The 20,175-nt window shown below is 39.0% G+C and overlaps 4 protein-coding genes and 1 non-coding gene across 9 annotated transcripts; 2 read left to right on the forward strand and 3 right to left on the reverse strand.

The window, feature by feature from the left end:
• Window positions 1–547: 547 nt before the first annotated feature.
• LOC147288362 (uncharacterized) lies at window positions 548–1,954 on the forward strand. The gene is made up of 5 exons (XM_086241008.1): window positions 548–902; window positions 974–1,089; window positions 1,242–1,406; window positions 1,626–1,709; window positions 1,853–1,954. The coding sequence occupies exons 1-5, from the start codon at window positions 548–550 to the stop codon at window positions 1,952–1,954; spliced, it is 822 nt and encodes a 273-aa protein (XP_086097134.1).
• Window positions 1,955–8,545: 6,591 nt separating this feature from the next.
• On the forward strand, window positions 8,546–14,924 carry LOC147288363 (dicer-like protein 4). Of its 3 annotated transcripts, none has more exons than XM_086240151.1 (9): window positions 8,546–9,603; window positions 10,156–10,282; window positions 10,467–10,563; window positions 10,838–11,030; window positions 11,731–11,895; window positions 11,989–12,191; window positions 13,110–13,247; window positions 13,728–13,868; window positions 14,786–14,924. In XM_086240151.1, exons 1-6 carry the CDS (start codon window positions 9,445–9,447, stop codon window positions 12,031–12,033), a joined length of 786 nt encoding a protein of 261 aa, XP_086096277.1. In that variant the 5' UTR covers window positions 8,546–9,444; the 3' UTR covers window positions 12,034–12,191; window positions 13,110–13,247; window positions 13,728–13,868; window positions 14,786–14,924. The 3 variants fall into 3 exon arrangements, with proteins under 3 accessions (XP_086096277.1, XP_086096276.1, XP_086096275.1); XM_086240150.1 differs by lacking the exon at window positions 14,786–14,924 and adding an exon at window positions 14,092–14,485; XM_086240149.1 differs by lacking the exon at window positions 14,786–14,924 and having other exon boundaries at window positions 13,728–14,048.
• On the reverse strand, window positions 14,634–16,697 carry LOC147288364 (NEDD8-conjugating enzyme Ubc12-like). 2 transcript variants are annotated; one of them, XM_086240154.1, is made up of 6 exons: window positions 16,406–16,697; window positions 15,884–16,000; window positions 15,473–15,581; window positions 15,321–15,381; window positions 15,119–15,235; window positions 14,634–15,026 (listed from the first exon to the last, which is right to left on the reverse strand). In XM_086240154.1, the coding sequence occupies exons 2-6, from the start codon at window positions 15,993–15,995 to the stop codon at window positions 14,913–14,915; spliced, it is 513 nt and encodes a 170-aa protein (XP_086096280.1). In that variant the 5' UTR covers window positions 15,996–16,000; window positions 16,406–16,697; the 3' UTR covers window positions 14,634–14,912. The 2 variants fall into 2 exon arrangements, with proteins under 2 accessions (XP_086096280.1, XP_086096279.1); XM_086240153.1 differs by having other exon boundaries at window positions 15,303–15,381; window positions 16,406–16,691.
• A 90-nt stretch (window positions 16,698–16,787) lies between these two features.
• TRNAD-GUC (transfer RNA aspartic acid (anticodon GUC)) lies at window positions 16,788–16,859 on the reverse strand. Its single transcript has one exon. It is a non-coding gene; the product is annotated as a tRNA-Asp (tRNA).
• Window positions 16,860–17,189: 330 nt separating this feature from the next.
• Window positions 17,190–20,175, reverse strand: LOC147288366 (methyltransferase-like protein 2). Of its 2 annotated transcripts, none has more exons than XM_086241482.1 (9): window positions 19,806–20,171; window positions 19,485–19,698; window positions 19,177–19,316; window positions 19,044–19,077; window positions 18,431–18,506; window positions 18,167–18,344; window positions 17,981–18,070; window positions 17,770–17,869; window positions 17,190–17,557 (listed from the first exon to the last, which is right to left on the reverse strand). In XM_086241482.1, exons 1-9 carry the CDS (start codon window positions 20,091–20,093, stop codon window positions 17,418–17,420), a joined length of 1,260 nt encoding a protein of 419 aa, XP_086097608.1. In that variant the 5' UTR covers window positions 20,094–20,171; the 3' UTR covers window positions 17,190–17,417. The 2 variants fall into 2 exon arrangements, with proteins under 2 accessions (XP_086097608.1, XP_086097609.1); XM_086241483.1 differs by having other exon boundaries at window positions 17,419–17,557; window positions 17,770–17,826; window positions 19,806–20,175.

The raw sequence follows: 20,175 nt of genomic DNA on the forward strand, positions 1-20,175 counted from the left end.
AAAAAAGTCAGTTTTTTTTTTTTTTTCAAACAAAATGAAGTATTTAATTAAATAATAATAAAAAGTTAGCCTTTTCAATTCTGATAAGGAAAAAAGTTAGTAATTCCAAATTAATTTTCTCGAATTAATATTCAATCTTTAACATTGAAATCATATATTCATGGGTTTATTCTCTTCATTTTTTCTTTTTTACTGAGGCTACCTCTCTGCATGTGTCTTTTGTGGCTTGTGTTTCTCTGTTGTTTTAGGACTATGTGGGCCTTTCGAGACCTCGCATGGTTCTTTTGTTTTGGGTCTGAAGGCGGAGGTCTACCAAAAAAAACAACACTATTTTACAAGAATATAAAATCACAACCCCATTTTGTACTAGCTGCATTGTCTTTGAATCATCGACTCTGGTGGTCCATGCCTCATCGAATTCATCAAGGTAGAGCTGGACCATCAAAGTCTGCTTCTTTGGATTTGATCAAAATTCAAAACTTGGCCTTGGTGAAGTTGTAGGATGTGTATGTAACATCTGGTATTCCACCTGAAATTAAATACCAATATGCAAGGAGAACATAAAGATGGCCTAAACTTATCCAAGGAAAAAGAAAAAGAAAAGCTTTATCACATTCCGAATAACAATTCTCCACAATCCAAGAGAGTTGTATTCCTTTCACAATGGAATTCAAAAGTTGTGCAAGTCAAAACTAACAATTCTCCACAATCAACAGATGCTCGGGGGAATCCCTCAAATAAACCAATTTTAGCCTTCCAAGGAGATGGACAAGTTTCTGATGAACTAAAGAATCATTTCTTGCAATGCACTTCAACGTTGGAGCAAAAACTTTGCGATGCTAATCGATCACACTCTCAGATATTACTCTGCCAACATGAATCTTCACCACCTTTGCGATGCAGTATAGAAATTTCCAGTAGCAATATGCATGTACATTATAGACAATTAATGATCTCTAACACGTCCAAAAAGTATACAAGTACATATCTGCCTCAAACCTTCTGGCTTGGATTTCGTTAATCTCCACTGCCTTGGATGGGGCTTCTATGATTGATATAAGGAGGACAACAATCACAGATGATCTGCTTGTAAATCCTGCAACCCTTTTTATGCTTGTCGGTCAATATAAGCTTCTAATTCTTTCTTTTGGATGGATTAATGGAAAAGTTCTATTTTATTTTATGGCTTATATATGGAGTTTAGCATGTAATCTTAAGTGAGACTTGTTACATTGTTCCAGGTTGTGCTTCCATCAGGAAAAACTGTTGCAGATTTACAGCCGCAGTATGATGCAATCCTAAAATGTCCTGGGAGTAGGGGAGTGATTGTAACAGGGATTGCTCCTCCAGAGTCTGGATATGACTTTTACAGTAGATTCTTCTGCCCTAAACATGGGATCGATGAGGTAATAAGCTTGCATTTATTATCTGAGCAAGTTTCTTTCAAGTGCCCCATATTGGGAACCAAATGTTTGTTGCATGTTTCTGTCTTCTTTGATATGTTAAATGAGAAGATTGTAATAACCTGCCTGCTTGGAACCTTTTCCTGTGTCTTTTGCTGTTGGATCTTTATTTCAGTTATGCTGAAGTCAAGAACTAAACTGGAAATACTATTTGTCTTTCAGGATCCTGTTTGTGGGAGTGCACATTGTGCCTTAGCATCATACTGGTGCAAAAAACTGGGAAAGTGTGATGTTGTTGCATATGCGGTAATCTCTCTCTCTCTCTCTCTCTCTCTCTCTCTCTCTCTCTCTCTCTCTCTCTCTCTCTCTCTCTCTCTCTCTCTCTCTCTCTCTATGCGCTTAGCATAACATTATTTGTTTCCTTCATATATATTATTGTTTACTTTCAGGCATCACCTAGAGGGGGAGTATTAAATATTCATCTAGATGAGCAGAATCAGAGGGTGCTGCTGCGAGGGAAAGCTGTTACTGTGATGGAAGGAACTGTTTAGTCCATTAATAACTTGACTAATAACAATATACTTGCAGAACAATATACTTCTGCTTTGGCTCAATATACGATATGTCAATAACAATATACTTGCAGACTTTGCAGTATATTGTATATTGTTATTAGTCAAGTTATTGAATATCGTTATTAAGTATATTGTATATTGTTAATATCGCTAATAACAATATCGAATCGATATTGTTAATATCGTTAATATCGATATACTTAGTATATTGTATATCGATATACTTAGTATATTGTATATTGTTAATATCAATATACTTAATATCGTTATTAAGTATATTGTATAGTCAAGTTGTTGAATATCATTAATAACAATAGTCAAGTTACTCTCGTTAAGTTATCAAGTATATTGTATATTGTTATTAGTCAAGTTAATAGTCAAGTTAATATACGATAAATTGTTATTAGTCAATAACAATATACGATATCGTATATTAAGGTTTCCCACAGTTCATATCGTATAATGAACCTTAATAACAGTATATTGTGATGGAATGAACTGTTTAGTCCATTATATGAGCCCACGAGTCCATATAATACAATATACTTATAATGCCACTTGTTGGTAAGAATGTGGACCGCTTAAGCAAATGAACCTTTCTTTTCTTTGGATGTAAGAAGCCACAGAAGGCCCAACAATTAAAAACAATTTAGAATGGAAGTTTCCCAAAAACTTGAATGCTGTATATTCAAAATATCATTACTTGTTACATTAGCATAACCAATTGGGGTAATTACTTGTGCACTGATACTTGCAAGGTGGCAAGTGAACAGAGATTTAAAGGAGCACCCAATTTTCAATGCAAGATGGGAATTCAAAATTATTACCAAAGAAACAAACAAAACCCAATATTTAGAATTGAAAATGAAAAATAGTTCATATAAAAAAATAAAAAAGAACTTAACTGATGAAACGCATGGGGATTTCTGTAGACACTTCCTCTGGGGATGTAAATCTCCTTCCTGTCAGAGATGTAATTCTTTGTAAGAATAGCTTTGCGAATAATGGCTCTTGCTCTGCCTAACTCTTCTTCAATCCTTTGTGTTTTGCTCTTGTTCTGGACAATGGACATAAAATTCTAGTCACCCAAATGAATGAAGAACAGAGGAAGCTAGAAAGATCAAACAAATTAAAACCCAAAATCTCAAAAATGAAACAATATTTGATTTCAAAGATTGCATATATACTTTGATGGTGTGAGTGAGTAGTTCAGGCGCAGTGAGAATTGAGGAATGGGCATGTGGGTAGTGAAACTCCACCGCTGATGGGGAAGGTGCTGGTGATACATAATTGTGGGTGGTTTGTGGTTGTTGGTGAGTAGATGATGATGTGGTGTTGGTAATGGTGGGAGAAGAGAAAGAGAAATTGAGAGAGATTAGATGGTTCTGGTTTAAGGGAGAGAAGAAGAGGACTAAAACCAAGAGGAGGAAAAATGTTAAGAGACAGAAAAAATGGAGAACGCAAATCTAACAAGGTTGCTGCCATGGCTACCTGACAGGCACTACAGCCTTTTGCATATTATAGGAGGCTTTTCTTTGTTTGGTACACAGTACACTGCAGCTGCGGATTGTGTGAATGTGATGGTACAAATTACAAAAGTTACAAACAAAACCAAGTAGGTGTGCCTCAGCCACTGCATAATTTTGTTCAAGTCAAAACGTAAATTAAGGGGACTAATTAATAACAAATGAATCAATATTACAACCAAATTCCAATTAGAACATCAATTTTTTGTTATTTTATTCGATCCATTTTTAAATAAAATAAAAAGAATAAAAAATATATACATATTAAAAAAACTTGTACGTATTTTTATTTGTTGGGCTCCGGCCCTCCATAGCAGTATAGCACAAATCAAAAAAATCTTAATTTATGTTGAGACACCGAGTCATATATTTTCTTAATAGTTGTTAATTCATTTTAAAATTGCTTAGACCATCCAATTGTCAATTTGGTCTTGTATATATTCTCTAGGCGAGACTCACCTATACCTCACCTATACCTGTATAGGTTGTATATGGGTAAGTGTGAGTAATAATCTCTTTTAGAGATTTGAGATAATCTAAAAATAATACTCAAATTTTTGTAGGAAATGTTTGTTTATGAGCCCTTTGTCTTTACAATCGTTTTTTCTGAAAGTAATATCTTTTAAGATATTAAAAATATATTAGAGAGAGAAAGTACACAAATTAGTTAATTGAGATAATCTAAATAATAATACTTAATTTTTTTAGGAGATGTTTGCTAATGACTCTTTTGTCTCTTTTACAATTATTTTTGGGAAAATAAAATCTTTTACTATATGAAAGATAGGTGATTGAATTGCTCTATGTAGTATATAGTATATATCCCACTCACCCATTCTTCCTCTCGATCTCATTAGTATGCACTGCCTCTTCCTCCCGCTCTCTGATCGTTGCGTTGCTTCCTCCTCACGTAACAACCCAACAACACACTATTTGAAGTTTAATTTTTCTTAAGAAGAAAATTCTTGTGTAACATATTAACCCCAACAGTTTGATTTTCCTTTTTTTGTCTCAGACTAAAAGTGTCGGAGTTAACTTGTACGTGTGGGTAAAGATAGATAAAAATAAGGTAGTACGTCTTTTCAAATCTCTTTTTCTATGGCTCTCATTTGCTTACCAAATTGATATGAGTTTTTTTCTATGACGTGGGCCCTTCTATATTATACCACCGGTTTTTGTTTTGCTTACCGAATGCTAATTTTTCATTAAAAAAATGGATGAATCATAGTGAACTATTTTTTATTTTTTAAATAAAGGTGAGATTCATATATGTGTTGAATCCCCTTATGTGGGTTCTACCAATATTAGAAAAATGGTCCACTAAGTAGCCAGTTACATGTAATCCAATCCAATTACATGTAATTATTTTTTGAGTCCAAGATTTCGATACATGATTTAAATACAAGCATAGTCTCTCAGCCTAGGAGTATATATCTCTCCTGCTTATTATTGTTGCTTACAAATTTATATTACAACAATTAAATTTACATATCAGCCATACAGTGCCATGTGCCAAGACCTGATGTAAGTTTCCATTATCTCTATGCTAAAACATCCATTTCGCTCTACAGAAACTTCAAGTTCATGGGGAGACATGTAATACATAGGTACGTTAAATGAATCTACTTTCTCCTCACTCGTGCTTACATACACCACCAATTGCAGGCTTACAGCAATTAAGTATCAAGCAGAATATTCTGCTTGACAGCTACACTCACTCACAAAATAACAGCTGTTGATCAGATTAGAAGCATTTTCTAATGCTGCAGTCTTTAAAATTACTTTCAACCCACCCCCACTAATGCCACTCTACCTTCTACCTTTCTTGCCATAGGCGTTCATCAACTTGACAATCTTTTCATATCTACACCCATTCAAGTACATGAAATAACAAGACAGACCAGGGTAACCTTACTTCTGCAAGTAAAATAAAATTTAAGCATATACGAAATTTATGAACAAGAATACAAAAAGACGAGCATAACACGTCAAAATAACATTCAAAAGGCCATACCCTCAGACCAAAATTGTTTAAGAACTTAATTTGACGGAAGCTTGGTTGCTTTTCCCACAGCTATAGTCTTGCCTGCAGAAATAGAAACATATGTCACCACAACATACCTGGAGTAAATCTTCCAAGTTGTGGAAAATCAGAGAAATTCTCAAGGCATATTAAGTTACCCACCTGCAGGAACAGATTTGCACAAAGGTATCAAAATAAACCAAGTATAACACAGACGCACAAAATTATTTGCCTGGCAGGCGGCATTTCTGGGTCTCCCCTTCCCCTCTGCCTCTCCCTCATCACCGTAACTCTAAAAAGTGGCAGGCTGTATTTCTGGGTCATGTGAGCTCCTCCCTCCCTCTCCCTCTGCCTCTCCCTCATATAACAAGGTACCATAACTCTAAAAAGTGGCAGGCTGTATTTCTAGGTATGTGAGCTCCCCCCCCCCCCTCTCTCTCTCTCCATTTCCTTTCAGGGTGTAAAAAAACCAAGAATTATGAGTAACTTCATATCTGGGGGAGGAAGAGAGATTAAAAGGTGCTGCAGGAGGATCACAAATTATGCAAGGATGTAACAAGACTAATGACAAGAACTATGAGAATCTTCTATTTGGGGGAGAAAGAGAGGAAAAAGGGTGCTCCGGGAGGATAACAAATTATGCAAGGATGTAAAGACTAAAGACAGCCAACACAGACACCATGAACCTTGCTCGGAATGTGAAATTGAGAACCCGCGCAGAGAGAACCGTGATGAAGAAATTGAAGAAATACCTCAGAATCCGTGATGAAGCTTCGAATGGGAGAGAAGCAGAGAGAACCCGCGCAGAAATGGAGAGTGAGAGGGTTTTTATAAAAGAAACAAAAAGGAAAAAGAAAATATGCAGGGAAGAACCGAAGAAAGGAATTTTTACAGATTTTCTACTTGTTTCTTTTGGTTTATTAATAGGAGATTGAAGGAGGGTTGGATTAGATGGGCTTGTTGGCGAAAAACTTGGGTGGAAACTGAATTCAATGTGAGAATTAAGATGAGGCAAAATAAAGGTACAACTTGAAATAGGATAAATAAAATCAATGTTACAGATCCGAACAAAATTAAAATTGGTTCAGCGGTATGGCACCTCCTCACTACCCAGCAGGTCCGCGGTTCGATTGCCCAGCATGCAGATGAGATTTTGCTAAATTAAAATGGCCAAAGATACGTGGCAGCCCGCGGGCCCCCCTTCGGCCATGTGGCAGCCCACCGTTGGATGCCTGTGGGCCCACTTTGGCCACGTAGCAGCCCACCGTTGGAAGCCCGCAGGCCCACTTGTGCCACGTAGCAGCCCACCGTTGGAAGCCCGCGGGCCCCATTGTGCCGCGTGGCAGCCCACCGTTGGAAGCCCGCGGGCCCCATTGTGCCGCGTGGCAGCCTACCGTTGGAAGCCCGCGGGCCCACTTGTGCCACGTGTCAGCCCACCGTTGGAAGCCCGCGGGCCCACTTGAGCCACGTGTCAGCCCACCGTTGGAAGCCCGCGGGCCCCTTGTGCCACTTGTCAGCCCACCGTTGGAAGCCCGCGGGCCCCCTTGTGCCACGTGGCAGCCCACCGTTGGAAGCCCGCGGGCCCCCTTGGGCCACGTGTCAGCCCACCGATGGAAGCCTGCGGGCCCCCTTGGGCCACGTGTCAGCCCACCGATGGAAGCCTGCGGGCCCCCTTGGGCCACGTGTCAGCCCACCGATGGAAGCCTGCGGGCCCCCTTGGGCCACGTGTCAGCCCACCGTTGGTAGCCCGCGGGCCCCCTTGTGCCACGTGTCAGCCCACCGTTGGAAGCCCGCGGGCCCACTTGTGCCACTTGTCAGCCCACCGTGGAAGCCCGCGGGCCCACGTGTGCCACGTGTCAGCCCACCGTTGGTAGCCCGCGGGCCCACTTGTGCCACTTGGCAGCCCACCGTTGGAAGCCCGCGGGCCCACTTGTGCCACTTGGCAGCCCACCGTTGGAAGCCCGCGGGCCCACTTGGGCCACGTGTCAGCCCACCGATGGAAGCCCGCGGGCCCACTTGTGCCGCGTGTCAGCCCACCGTTCGAAGCCCGCGGGCCCCCTTGTGCCACGTGTCAGCCCACCGTTGGTAGCCCGCGGGCCCCCTTGTGCCACGTGTCAGCCCACCGTTGGAAGCCCGCGGGCCCACTTGTGCCACTTGGCAGCCCACCGTTGGAAGCCCGCGGGCCCACTTGTGCCACTTGTCAGCCCACCGTTGGAAGCCCGCGGGCCCACTTGTGCCGCGTGTCAGCCCACCGTTCGAAGCCCGCGGGCCCCCTTGTGCCACTTGGCAGCCCACCGTTGGTAGCCCGCGGGCCCCCTTGTGCCACTTGTCAGCCCACCGTTCGAAGCCCGCGGGCCCCCTTGTGCCACTTGGCAGCCCACCGTTGGAAGCCCAAGGGCCCACTTGGGCCACGTGTTAGCCTACCGTTGGAAGCCCGCGGGCCCCCTTGTGCCACTTGTCAGCCCACCGTTGGTAGCCCGCGGGCCCCCTTGTGCCACTTGTCAGCCCACCGTTGGAAGCCCGCGGGCCCCTTGTGCCACTTGTCAGCCCACCGTTCGAAGCCCGCGGGCCCACTTGGGCCACTTGTCAGCCCACCGTTAGAAGCCCGCGGGCCCCCTTGTGCCACTTGTCAGCCCACCGTTCGAAGCCCGCGGGCCCCACTTGGGGCCACGTGGCAGCCCACCGTCGGAAGACCACTGGCCCACTTCGGCCATGTGGCAGCCCACGGTTGAATGCCCGCCGCCCCTGTGCCACGTGGCAGGAGACGGTTGGTTGTCTGCGGTCTCGCTAACCATCTTCCGCCACGTGTCTCTTCGGCCATTTTAATTTAGCAAAATGTCATCTGCATGCTGGGTTTGTTATGAATCGAACCATGAACCTGCTGGGTGGTGAGAAGTTGCCATACCGCCGAACCAATTTTAATTTGTTTTTGATTTGTAACATTGATTATATTTATCTTATTTCAAGTTATACCTTTATTTTGCCCCATCTCAATTCTCATATTGAATTCAGTTTCCACCCAAGTTTTTCGCCAATCTGATCCAACCCTCCTTCAATCTCCTTCAATGTGAAACAAGTAGAAAATCTGTAAACATTCCTTTCTTCCCTGCATATTTTCTTTTTCCTATTTGTTTCTTTTATAAAAACCCTCTCACTCTCCATTTCTGCGCGGGTTCTCTCTGCTTCTCTCCAATTCGAAGCTTCATCACGGATTCATAGTATTTCTTCTACTGTCTTATTTTAGTCTTTGATATATTATAATAGGGTTTAACTAGGATTGAGTTAAGAGTAATTTTTCATGGGTTTGTTGATGTTCATTGTTTTTGGTGTTTGGGATGACATATAATCTTTCCTGGTCGCGTTGCAATGGAATTTGGGTCACTGGCACCCCTCTGAAAATATACGGAGGGTGGAGGGTGAGGTTCTGGGATCAATAGCTCCCTGGGTACTTGAGTAAATTTACAGTGCCAAAAGAAGCTGATTTATTGTTAATATTTGTTTTTTAATTATTTTTTATTTTTCAAATCCCATATGTAGGATGTTATTGATTTTAGAACAGGTTGATTGGCCTTCTCTTCTCGTGCTCCAAATTTCTAAGTTGTATAAAAGTTAAAGGTTAAAGAATTGATAGCCCAATTGACTTTCGGTTTGGCTCAAATTCCTGAAATTCAAGTTTTCTTTAATGATCATACCACAAATGATTTTAACATGCTCTTCAAATCCCTCCCTCAGAACAGGCCATACTATGCAGCGGGTGCGCCTGGTTCTTTCTATGGTCGCATATTTCCTAAAGCTTCTATTCACTTTGTTCACTCTTCTTATGCCAATCACTGGCTTTCTAGAGTTCCAAAAGACTGTCCTGCTTCACTGCTTGGAATAAAGGAGTAAGGGCTTATGAAGCTCAATATGCTGAGGACATGGAATGCTTCCTGCATGCCAGGGCACAAGAGATTGTGTATGGAGGATTGATGATACTTATCATTCCAGGCTACTCCCATGGTACTCCACTTTCTCATTCTATGGCAAACCTGACACTTCAACTTTTAGGGTCTTGCCTCGTGGACATGACCAAGAAGGTAAGGCAATGATCAACTGCTCTAAGATTGATATTGCGCTAGTGCCATATAGTGGACTATAGTACTAAAGATTTATGGCTAGTCCACCATGGTCCTATTATGTGTTGTCAATTGTCATGTCAATAATCATTTTATTTAATAATTTCTATCTGTTATATATTATTTGAATCATTTGAGCTTATCAATTGTTAGACAGTATTGCTGCCCGTTTTTTCCGTTGTTGGTTTAGCTTTTCTTGCATGATTTTAATTTTTGTGAACATCAGAATGAAATGCCATCATCAATAATCATCTTCGTTGTGGTGGGGTGGGGTTTAAACGTGGATGTAGTCAGTTTTATTCACAAGAGAGAGAGAGAGAGAGTATTTGTTATCTATACTATATTCAATATTTTCTGCATCCCATTTGTGTAAGTCTTAATCTCTCTCTCTTTCTCTCTCTCTCTCTCTCTTTCTGCACTTAAAAGATTACTTAAATGACTTTTTAAGATACATACGGGGTCCCTAGGTTACTTCTTTTTTTCTTTACTTTTGTTTTGTTTCCCTTTTCGAAGGCTAGTCATGTTCTTTCGAGTGGGGACCACTTTGAGCGGAATGAGTTAATAGAGGCAGAAGGAAATAATGGTGATGATACTCTGTGTGTTAGATATCTGGCCCAGGTTGATGACATCCTTGCTAAAGGTATTCTAGCGTGTTACTGTATCCAACCATGCTATGTGGTTCTAATTATCTGTGGATCACTACTTTCACTTTTACAGCATTTTAGTATTTTGAACTATAATCATTAATGAAACAAAGTTTGCTTTGTGAAGCAACATCATTTCTAGTACTACTAATGATCGAATTTTATTCTCTGTTCCTATAGATGCCAGTGCTTCTGATGTATCTTGTGTAGAAAGTTTAAAGGAGCCATCTTTCTCAAGAATGGTCTTACGTCTTGTTGAAATTCTTTCATCCTTCAGGCTGGTATTTATGGGTTCATTTCTGTCTTCTATGATCATTATGTCGTTTTGACCATCTGTTGATACCAAGGTTTTGAAAACACAAAAAACTTAAGCATGGGCATTGTGGAAAGTCTGAAGACATTCATCACTCTTCATGTGACCCTACATTTCATCCTATTTGTCATTGGTTTAATGTTCACTTAGACATTTAATTTTATTCTTGTACTCTGTTCTTCATGTGACCATATATGTATAGTGGTTATGCTTAGAAGTATTTATTTTCCATTTTCAGGTTGCAGGAAAATATGAAATGCATAATTTTTGTAAATAGGATTGTTACTGCGAGTTCCTTGTCATACATACTACAAAACCTTAAATTTCTAGCATCTTGGAAGTGCGATTTTCTGGTAGGAGTCCACTCTGGACTGAAGAGTATGTCAAGGAAGAAGATGAACATCATTCTTGATAAGTTCCTGTCTGGAAAGGTAATGATTAATCTTTTTCAGTTTTTAAAAGTGGATTGTTTTGTGGCAAGACGTTAAATGCTATCAAATTTTAGTTCATCTTTCTTCTGTCAGCTTGATATCCAATAATATGGGCCAGAAAGGATAAGGAATTACTACTAAGAACTATGTGGTAAAAGTATATCTTCCATAAGAAGTGGAAATTTTGGCTATAGTACATGGAGAGTAGTAGATTTTGTGAGGCACCCATGTTGGATATAAGAAACTTATATAAGCTGAAAATTTTTTCTAAGGAGAAACAATAATTTTGTTTTTCTTTTGTTATCATACTCTAATGTGATCTTTATCTAGGTGCAAGGATCCATTATTATCACAAGTGAGATAAGCTGCACTTGTAATAAAGATAACTAAAGCATACATCCATTTTTGGTTTGCATAAAGGTTTAGTTGAGTTTAGTTAAGTTTATTACATGGTGTCTTATGCTGCCCAATTTGGTTTTGTTATGGGAGAGGCACCATGGAGGACATACGCTTCTAACATAGAATAGCATAGCACCTCACTCGCATATGCTTTTGTCTATGTACTTGGTATAAATGGTATTGGGAAAGGGTCCCAAGAATCTTCTTCATAGTGTGATAATGATGATATATGTATAAACATAATACGATCCTCTGCAGACTGAGGCAGGATGCTAATTCCTTTGGTTTGTTGCTTTGGCAGCTGAATCTATTGGTTGCAACTAAAGTAGGTGAAGAAGGACTAGATGTTCAGACTTGCTGCCTTGTGATACAATTTGATCTTCCAGAAACTGTTTCTAGCTTTATACAATCACGAGGTCGTGCGCGGATGCCTACGTCTGAACATGCATGCATTTTTGGTGAACAGGTGCTTTTCTAAAGCACATGATTTTTGTTTGCCCATTCTTTTGGTTCCTTTTCATTTTCTAAGTGAAAGTAACTGTTATTTTTTATTTTGCAGTGGCAACCCAAAAGAGTTAGAGTTAATAGAAAACTTCAAAATTGATGAAGATGGAATGAACATGGAAATTGCTTTCAGAACATCTAATGAGACATTTGATGGTTCGGAGGATAGGATGTATAAAGTTGATTCATCTGGTGCTTCTATCAGTTCTGGATATAGCATCTCATTCTTATTCATCTGGTGCCACTAGGCATTGGCTGGTTAGTTAGCTTTAATTACTCACTTACCCACTTTTTTTCTTGTGCTAATTAATGGCTTTGATGAATAATTTGTGAGCTTATTTGTACTATCTTCATATTTAGTAATTGGTGTAATTGAATCACTACCATCACAAGGGGCCACTTGTCACTAATTATTCTAATAATTGTGGGGTTGGGGCAATATATTCCTTTGAGAATTTGTTGAGTGCTCAGAGTGTCCCTAGAAACCAATAATCATGAAAAAGAAAAAAGATTGTGATTAAATTCATTAGTCAGTTAACATGTACTCAAAATGTTGTTGCTTGGAACTTAAAAGGCAGTATGAGATTTTAGGCTTTTCCCTACTTGGGTTTTGCTTCCACTCTGTGACTCTTAACTTACCAGTTGTAGTGGTGCTATCTTTGTTATACTGTGTATATGTCCAACTTCCTTGATAGCCAAAAAGATTGGTGCATCATATATGAGCTTTGTTGTGATCAGGGTATGAATAGTAAGGTTACCATGCGAATGGAATTATCATTTGTTGAAATGATAAGATGTTCCTCATATGGAGTATTTCATCAGTTTACTTACTTCTGTGTGATAAACCCTGAAGATTTAAATCCTGAGATAGACTGATTATGCTCCCTAGTTTCTGTTTAAGTATTGCTACAGTTTATTTTCATTAGACTGATTATGCTCTCTAGACTGATTAGACTGATTATGCTCCCTAGACTGATTATTTCTTTATGGATCTTTTGAGAGCTATATCCATTACTTCTGTGTACATTAGAAAGTTTATTTTTATGCATGGATCTTTTGATTTACCTTTATTTTATGGGTTGGGATTACAATGTTAGTGAGACAACATTTATATTTTAATTTCCATCACTACATGGCTTTTCATCTAGTTTTTTTTTTTTTTTAATAATGTTGTAGCAAGCCAGGGTTATAGAAGATTGATTTCAAGGTTGGGATCTTTTGTGGTGGTCCTAAGCAATTGAAGGTACCACAAATATATAAGATTGCTTAATGAAGAATCATCAAGATTGGGAAAAAGAGATGGAACATCATGAGGTAATTATGTTAGTTGATTGATCTGAAAATTTATAAGTACCTGTATTTTCTATTATGTGGAATTCTTCACCCTTTAAGATTTAAAGTTAAGGTGGCATGTGTCTGAAAATCCACAAACAAACACACACACAAACACGTGTATATATTGTCCTTTCAAAGAGAGACATTAGTGGCTAAGTGCTACCAGATCAACAGAGAGAACACTAAGATGAAGGAGACACCATCCTATCAAGTTCACCGAGTTAATTTTACTTTAAATAATTAGGATTTTCTTTTTGACAAAAAACTTACGATTTTCTCAAATTTCTGCATAGTTTTTTTATTGCCCCATCTTATGTTAACAAAAGCTGTAAATTAACGTGTATACTTTTCTAGCTCTGCGAAAACAAAGAATAGTTCTTTTCCGCCAATTGAGATCATCTCTCAAAATGCTTCATCATTTAAAATTAAAATTTCATTTGTGCTGATTGTTTTATGCAGGTTCTTGTTATGATCCCTGAAATACTGATGCGCAACTTGTCTCACTGTTTCATTAAGATGGAATCAATTGCATTGTTGATTTTTGATGAGTGTCATCATGCTCAAGTGGAAAGCAACCATCCCTATGCAGCAATTATGAAAGTAAAGAGCTCTCAAACGCTTGCACTTCCCGTACAACACAAATTCCACTTTGCTTCTTTCTTGGACTTAGTTTGGTTTGTTAACACAAGTTTTCTTGACAACTTTGTTTGTAGTTGTTCTACAAAACTTCCCCGTATATTTGCTTTCATCTTAAATGTCACAAAACTTACCTTCTTTTGTCATAGACTCATTGAGACATAACATGTTCTGGTCGTTGATTTAGGGCCGTTCGATTAGGATCATGGCATGTGGAGGACCGACCTTATCTAATAATTATACACAAAATGGTGTTCGGGAGTGCACGCTAGTCTGCTTCCTATGCAAGTGAGAGAAAAAGGCTTTGCCGCGTGGAGGGTTTTTATGTAGCTGTTTTTTCTGATGACCTAATAATTCTATTGTGGGTCCATTTTGTTGCAAGGGGACCCACTATCTGAGTGTTGGTTTCTATTTTTCTGTTTTCTTCTCTGCATGGGATTTGGTTCCCATACAAGCAAGAAAAACAAAATGCTTCGGACTTGAATTGGTAATGGGCCTTTGAGTTCTGACATTTAGTGCTCAGGCCCAACCCAATTTTCCCAGGTTCTGGAGCAAAAAACAATAAACAGATTGCTTTCAAAGTTCAATTATAGAAAGAAGCAGCAGCGACCAAATAAAAGCTTTCAGGTTGCTTGGTTTCAAAAGCAACTAGTAAGCTTTGGCTATGTGATTCATGTCATAAATTGCTAGACCAATCCAAGTTATCTAACCATCACATTTTCTTCAGTATAATGTGCAAAGCCAGGTCTTACATGATGCCTTGTTATAAATGGAAAGAAATATTATAATTTTACACTAGCATACGATTACAAACAGCCCCCTACATTATGTATTGGCTGAAAATGTTCTAAAAGACATCCCCCTGCTCACCTGAAATGCAGAATGACCCTGGAAAGACACAACAACCTTCATGCTTGCAGCCTTGGACCATGAATAAGCAAGCAAACTCTGTATAGCTACACATTGATACTCTTCTCAATCGCGATCACAGCCAGGGAAATAGGTGTGTCACACCCAGTTATCTCCTTCTATTGCTCTTTTCACATTTTGTGCAAACAGGTCTGGATCATCCCTCAAAACAGCAGCTGCATCATGATTCAAGGGGTCCTCATAATTGGGTTGCTGCACAATGACATGCAATGCAGGAATATTGGAGTCAACAAAAGGGCGCCCCACATACAAAGAAAACTTTGCAGCAAAAGAATTGGAGATACCGTGAATAGGTGGTACAACCCGTAAATAATAGTATTTATACTGAGAACAGGTTTCCAGTCCTCTCGGAGGACGTTAAGGCAGACATTTCCTTCCAAATCAATGTTGGGATGATAGACCTGTGGATTGTATACACAAATAGTTAGAGATGGTACAGTGCATGAGATGGGAACTTAGGTTGACTACCTTTGTCTCGCACTTGACCTTTGGAGCATCATGAGGATAGACTGAGGAAACTTCAAATGAGAAGAGGAACCTACCACCACTGTGACCAGAAGGTATGGCATCAAAGTTTCTGTTCCAAACAATTTCCAGAAAACCAAATTAACTTTTAACAGTTTTCAAGGATTACTTACCTATAATATCCATCATCAGGTTCAATGGTGACCTCAAAGTTCATCACATTATCCTGTCCATTAGGGAATTTTATGCTACATGATTCTGGCAGGTTCAACTCACTTATATCTACAAGTAAGAAGAAAAAAAGAAGCACAAAAAATGCAAAATATCATAGTCAAATCTGAAGATAAATAGACAACAAAATAACACAATTCAAAGACTAGTAGAAGGAATCAAATAAATACCAATTCTTAGGAAGCTAAAAGGGTAGCAGAGCTTACACTATATCTCGGATACCACATTACAAGATTGATAGTTTGGTCATACAAGGGCAAGGAACGAGTTTGAAGATGTAATGGAAACAACTCAATAAACCCAACAGAGACATAAAACTCGATTTGATTTCTTAGAAAAGAAATAGAAGCGACCTTTATGAAGACGTAACTCCCCTGCACTTTGCTTCTTGACTAGTCCCCCTTTCTTTGCTGCATTGTCAGCAACTTCCTGTTGCTTTTCCTTCACTTTAAATAACCTGATCATTGTTTCTGTAATGAAAAATGGATATCAAAGTTTAGACCACAGGTCCACAACAGTCTATAGGAATTTCACATACAAGACAAGCCTATCTTATTACCAATAATTTTTCACAAATAAAATTTTAATTGCCGTAGCCCAAATTTTAGAGCTTAGTTAAAAATAAACGGCATTTATAATTTGTGTTTTAGGACTAATAATTCTTCGACTACAATATCAAATGAAAACAAATGCCATATGCAATTGTAAACAAGAAAATTTAATGTTTATAGGAATTTCACACTAAAATGAAACATGGTTTCGGAAAAAAAAAAAAAAAAAACTGAGAATTGTCAATCATGAGCAAAGTGTAGGGCTTCTGAGGAGAATTAGTTATGGGCAAGACAACAATGAAAAATTAAGGAAGAGAAGCTAACCTGCTCGATGAAAGGCCACATAAAAGCAAAAGAGAAAGATGGAGGGAGAGCTAATTATAATGAGAGAAAAAGAAGATGAATTTGATTGGGGTGAAGAGAATGGGAAGAAGGAGGAGGCTTGGTTTCGTTGGTCATCCACATGTCCTGTATTTCTGTATATTTATTTGTTTGTTTTGTTTTTCTTTTTATTTATGGCCAGCCTTCTCTTCTGCCTTCACCTTGAGCGGCTGAGCCCTCCAGTTTCTGTTAACGTCCTAAAACATAGGGACCGACCACAGGCTCCGCTAATCAAAAGAAGTAAAGAACCAACCCCATCATTATTAACGACATGTCGTATTGTATTCAATTGTTTAAAAGATTTATTACAGCCAAAAAACCACAACGCCGTTGCCGGGGATCGAACCCGGGTCACCCGCGTGACAGGCGGGAATACTTACCACTATACTACAACGACTTGATGCTAATGTAACATAAATTTATTTTCATATACTAATTGAATACCAGATTGACCCATTATGTTTTTGGTTACATGCTAAGCTGGAGAGTAATGGTAGACCAAATATGTACACAAAATCAGAGATGTAGGTTAGGGTTTGGGGGAAGGGATAAAAATTAAGAAATGAAAACATCCCTCTTCTTATCTGATTTATGTTATTAATCCATCCCATAGATTAATTTAGAATTTATGAACAGGCCATGACATCAATAAAATTGGAAAGCATGATTGAAGTAAGTCAAGTAACAAAGGAAAATGCAGTCTATGATTCTAAGTCACACTCCCACCAAAAATAACAACTACCTACACAATTCTTAATAGACAAAATACCAGTAACATCGCTTGCTCATAGAAAGAAACCTACATTAAGAATCGCAACCAGCCACTAAACGGGTCTTTTGCTTGTAGCTTTTGAAAAATGATACACTGACCAATTTCTTTCGTTTTATCACAATAGTGGAATTGCAAATGTGCAATTGACAGAAAGCCTAACTTAAAATTACAAGCGGCAGGCCTCTATTCTGTTACAAAATTTCTGGAATCCTGAAAATGAAGGGGTTCATTACCCCAAGAAGTCCATCCGGCTGTCATTTCTCTAGCAAATAGTTCAATACATCGACCACGTTTGAGCCTTGGAGCATACTCCTGTAACAATGCTGACAGAAGAAGGTACAAGAGAAATATTACTAACAAAAGACAGATAATGATCAGAACCAACAAGAGCACAATTTAATGGTTGCAAATATATGGAAAAGTAGTAAGGTACATAAATACCACAAAGAAAAGGGTTAAAGTAAGACTAAATTCTAGCTTTAGTGAGACAAAAAAAGAAACTAAATATTGAATAATATAATCAGTAGTAAATTACCTCCTATTGGGGGCTTTCTTGAGTAATCCCCTGGTATGCTTATTATGATTTGATTATCTGGTACAGGTTTGGACATTGATAGGTTTTTAGAATCCATAACCTATGAGGAATCAGCATCACAAGAAACAAAATGATTATTTTATGCAATAATAATCCAAACCCAGAAGGCATCGGCAATGAAGCCAGGGCAGTTGCGATGGTATAAGCTAACCTTCCCTTGACAGAAGCCCACAAGAAGGCATTCATACGGCCTATGATGAAACAGGTCTAAATCACAAATCAACGAACCATCTGCTTTCACCTGTGAGAGTTCAACGGAACCAGAGCCTTAGAAAAATGAATTTGCATAGTCATAGTCAAATTTATTCCTAACAAAAACAAACACACAAAGGAGAACCTTTAACCAGAAAAAAGTAGCAACATATTTGACTCCCCAGGCAGGAAAAAGCTCTTTCTCAACAAAATCACGCAACTTCTCCCTGTTTGTCACCCATAAAGCAACAAGGGCTCCATCTTGGTGACAAAATTGCTTGATGGGAAGGGATAAGAAATATCGGTTGGGCAAAGTTGAGTACCTACAATAAGATGCAAGGATAAGTTATTCAGCAAAAGCTTCCAGGTTTTTTTAAGCAAGCAAATATATAAATAATGTAATGCCTACCTCGACTTCTGACGAGCACTTCCATTTTCCCATGGTGGATCAACAACTATAAGATTGAAGCCACAATCAGACTCATCTGCATTTAAAAGAAAAATACAAGGAAAAGTTAAGCTACAATCACCATAATCTAGTAAAAGTAAAACTGTCAATTTGTTCTGCCAAAAGCAATACTGTCTTTCCACTAGTGCAAGGTTTCCTAAAATTGGAAATTAAGGTGAGTTTGTGACAGAGCTTCCATAACTTACAACTTACCCATCAACATGGAGCACATAATTAATTAATGAATTACGGATAATTAAAAATGTCACAACTTTAGACATCACATGGCTTGTAATAATGTAAATGAATTTCTAGCATTTTCTTCAAAAAATAAAAAGTTAGAAGCACCGCTAGAAAAGAAAACAGAAATGATATAGTTTGTGGAAATTCAACAAGGTACTTTTGGTATCAATAATCTTAGAGAAAAATATAAAAATCTGTGCATGCATAATGACCTTTTCACCACTAAGCATCTAACTTGGGCAATCTACTCATACGGAACTAAGCTGTTTATACATTCAGACACAGGTTTGCAGATATATATATATATATGAGCTTGAAATGCAGAAAGTACCAGGAATTAGATTGTGAATCAGCCCCAGATCAGACTTCAACATGACAGAAAACACATCATAAGAAACACAATAAACTAGCTTGTGGGGTTTTGCTCTGTGTTTAAAAGAAAACCAGTCAATAAGTCAGCATACCATGTAGAAGGAACTCTCGGGAGGTAAGATATATCGAGTGTTCAAAAGTTCAGCCTCCACATCATCACTGGTCTCATTACCAACTAAGTTGTTAAACGCAGGGAGAACACTTTGTTCACGGTATTGCATGATAGGGGAACCTACGAAACCAACAAAAAAAAGATAGAGAAGAAATTTCAGATATCGGAAATTTACAACCATGTCCAAACTCTTTTATCAATAAATCAAATATACAATAAATGGCCAACATTTCGGTTTATCCAAAATTAAAGAATTAAAAGACAAATTTTTGGAATAACAAAACCAACCTCCATCTTCACTTGCATTGTCATGTGGATGGAAATTTAGAGTAATCTCACACAGAGGGGCTTGCCAGACCTGCCCTAGTTCAACAAGTGACTGTTCAACACTGGGAGACGAAGTTGAAGGACCAAAATCACCCCTCAAATTGCTCATAACCCCTAAAAGCTCAGTTGCTCTAACCAAAGATTCATGCGCCTTCAGTAAGAATGGTCTCGCTTCCTGCAATAAAGCATTATTAAAACAAACACAAACGCTCCGTTTGGACCATTTTCAAAACTGAGAAATTTCAATCAACCAAACGGCAAGGGAATTAACTGTGTAATTACCTGGTGGCGTTGATCAGCGGCTTGTTCTCTCTCGTTGAGAACTTGAGGTTCCTTCTTCTCCTTCCGCTTTCGCTTTCTGGAATTTGAAGAAACCCTAGGATCTTCTTGAGCCGCGTGTTTGGATTCGAATAAGCGAGTGTAGTAGGCGGAGGGAGAAACCCTGAACCGGGTGTAGGAGCGGTTGAGGACGCGAACCGGGTCGATGAAAACGGCGTCCGAGTCTTCGAACCGGTAAATGCCGGAGTTCAAAAACGCAGACAGCTTACTGCTGGTTTTCGAGTCCTCCATTGTTAGGATTGACCGACTGACGACTGGAGATCCCCGCTCTCCAACTTTCGCGCCGCGTCAAATGGGCCCACAATCTGATGGA

This window comes from Dryas octopetala, chromosome 4, assembly GCF_963921425.1.
Source record: "Dryas octopetala chromosome 4, drDryOcto1.1, whole genome shotgun sequence".
Taxonomy (NCBI): domain Eukaryota; kingdom Viridiplantae; phylum Streptophyta; class Magnoliopsida; order Rosales; family Rosaceae; genus Dryas; species Dryas octopetala.

Bases quoted from the DNA above. Each gene is read 5' to 3' on its own strand.
- LOC147288362 (XM_086241008.1), top strand. From the start codon at position 548: ATGCAAGGAGAACATAAAGATGGCCTAAACTTATCCAAGGAAAAAGAA. The intron at 1,090-1,241 runs GTAAATCCTGCA...ACATTGTTCCAG, and splicing joins CAATCACAGATGATCTGCTT to GTTGTGCTTCCATCAGGAAA. The intron at 1,407-1,625 runs GTAATAAGCTTG...TTTGTCTTTCAG, and splicing joins CTAAACATGGGATCGATGAG to GATCCTGTTTGTGGGAGTGC.
- LOC147288363 (XM_086240151.1), top strand. From the start codon at position 9,445: ATGGAATGCTTCCTGCATGCCAGGGCACAAGAGATTGTGTATGGAGGA. The intron at 11,031-11,730 runs GTAATGATTAAT...TTGCTTTGGCAG, and splicing joins ATAAGTTCCTGTCTGGAAAG to CTGAATCTATTGGTTGCAAC. The intron at 11,896-11,988 runs GTGCTTTTCTAA...TTTATTTTGCAG, and splicing joins CATGCATTTTTGGTGAACAG to TGGCAACCCAAAAGAGTTAG.
- LOC147288366 (XM_086241482.1), bottom strand. From the start codon at position 20,093: ATGGAGGACTCGAAAACCAGCAGTAAGCTGTCTGCGTTTTTGAACTCC. The intron at 19,078-19,176 runs GTATGCTGACTT...GTCATGTTGAAG, and splicing joins CCGAGAGTTCCTTCTACATG to TCTGATCTGGGGCTGATTCA. The intron at 17,558-17,769 runs GTAATTTACTAC...TTCTTCTGTCAG, and splicing joins AAGAAAGCCCCCAATAGGAG to CATTGTTACAGGAGTATGCT.
- LOC147288364 (XM_086240153.1), bottom strand. From the start codon at position 15,995: ATGATCAGGTTATTTAAAGTGAAGGAAAAGCAACAGGAAGTTGCTGAC. The intron at 15,382-15,472 runs GTAAGTAATCCT...TTCTGGTCACAG, and splicing joins CCTGATGATGGATATTATAG to TGGTGGTAGGTTCCTCTTCT. The intron at 15,027-15,118 runs GTATCTCCAATT...GTCATTGTGCAG, and splicing joins GGTTGTACCACCTATTCACG to CAACCCAATTATGAGGACCC.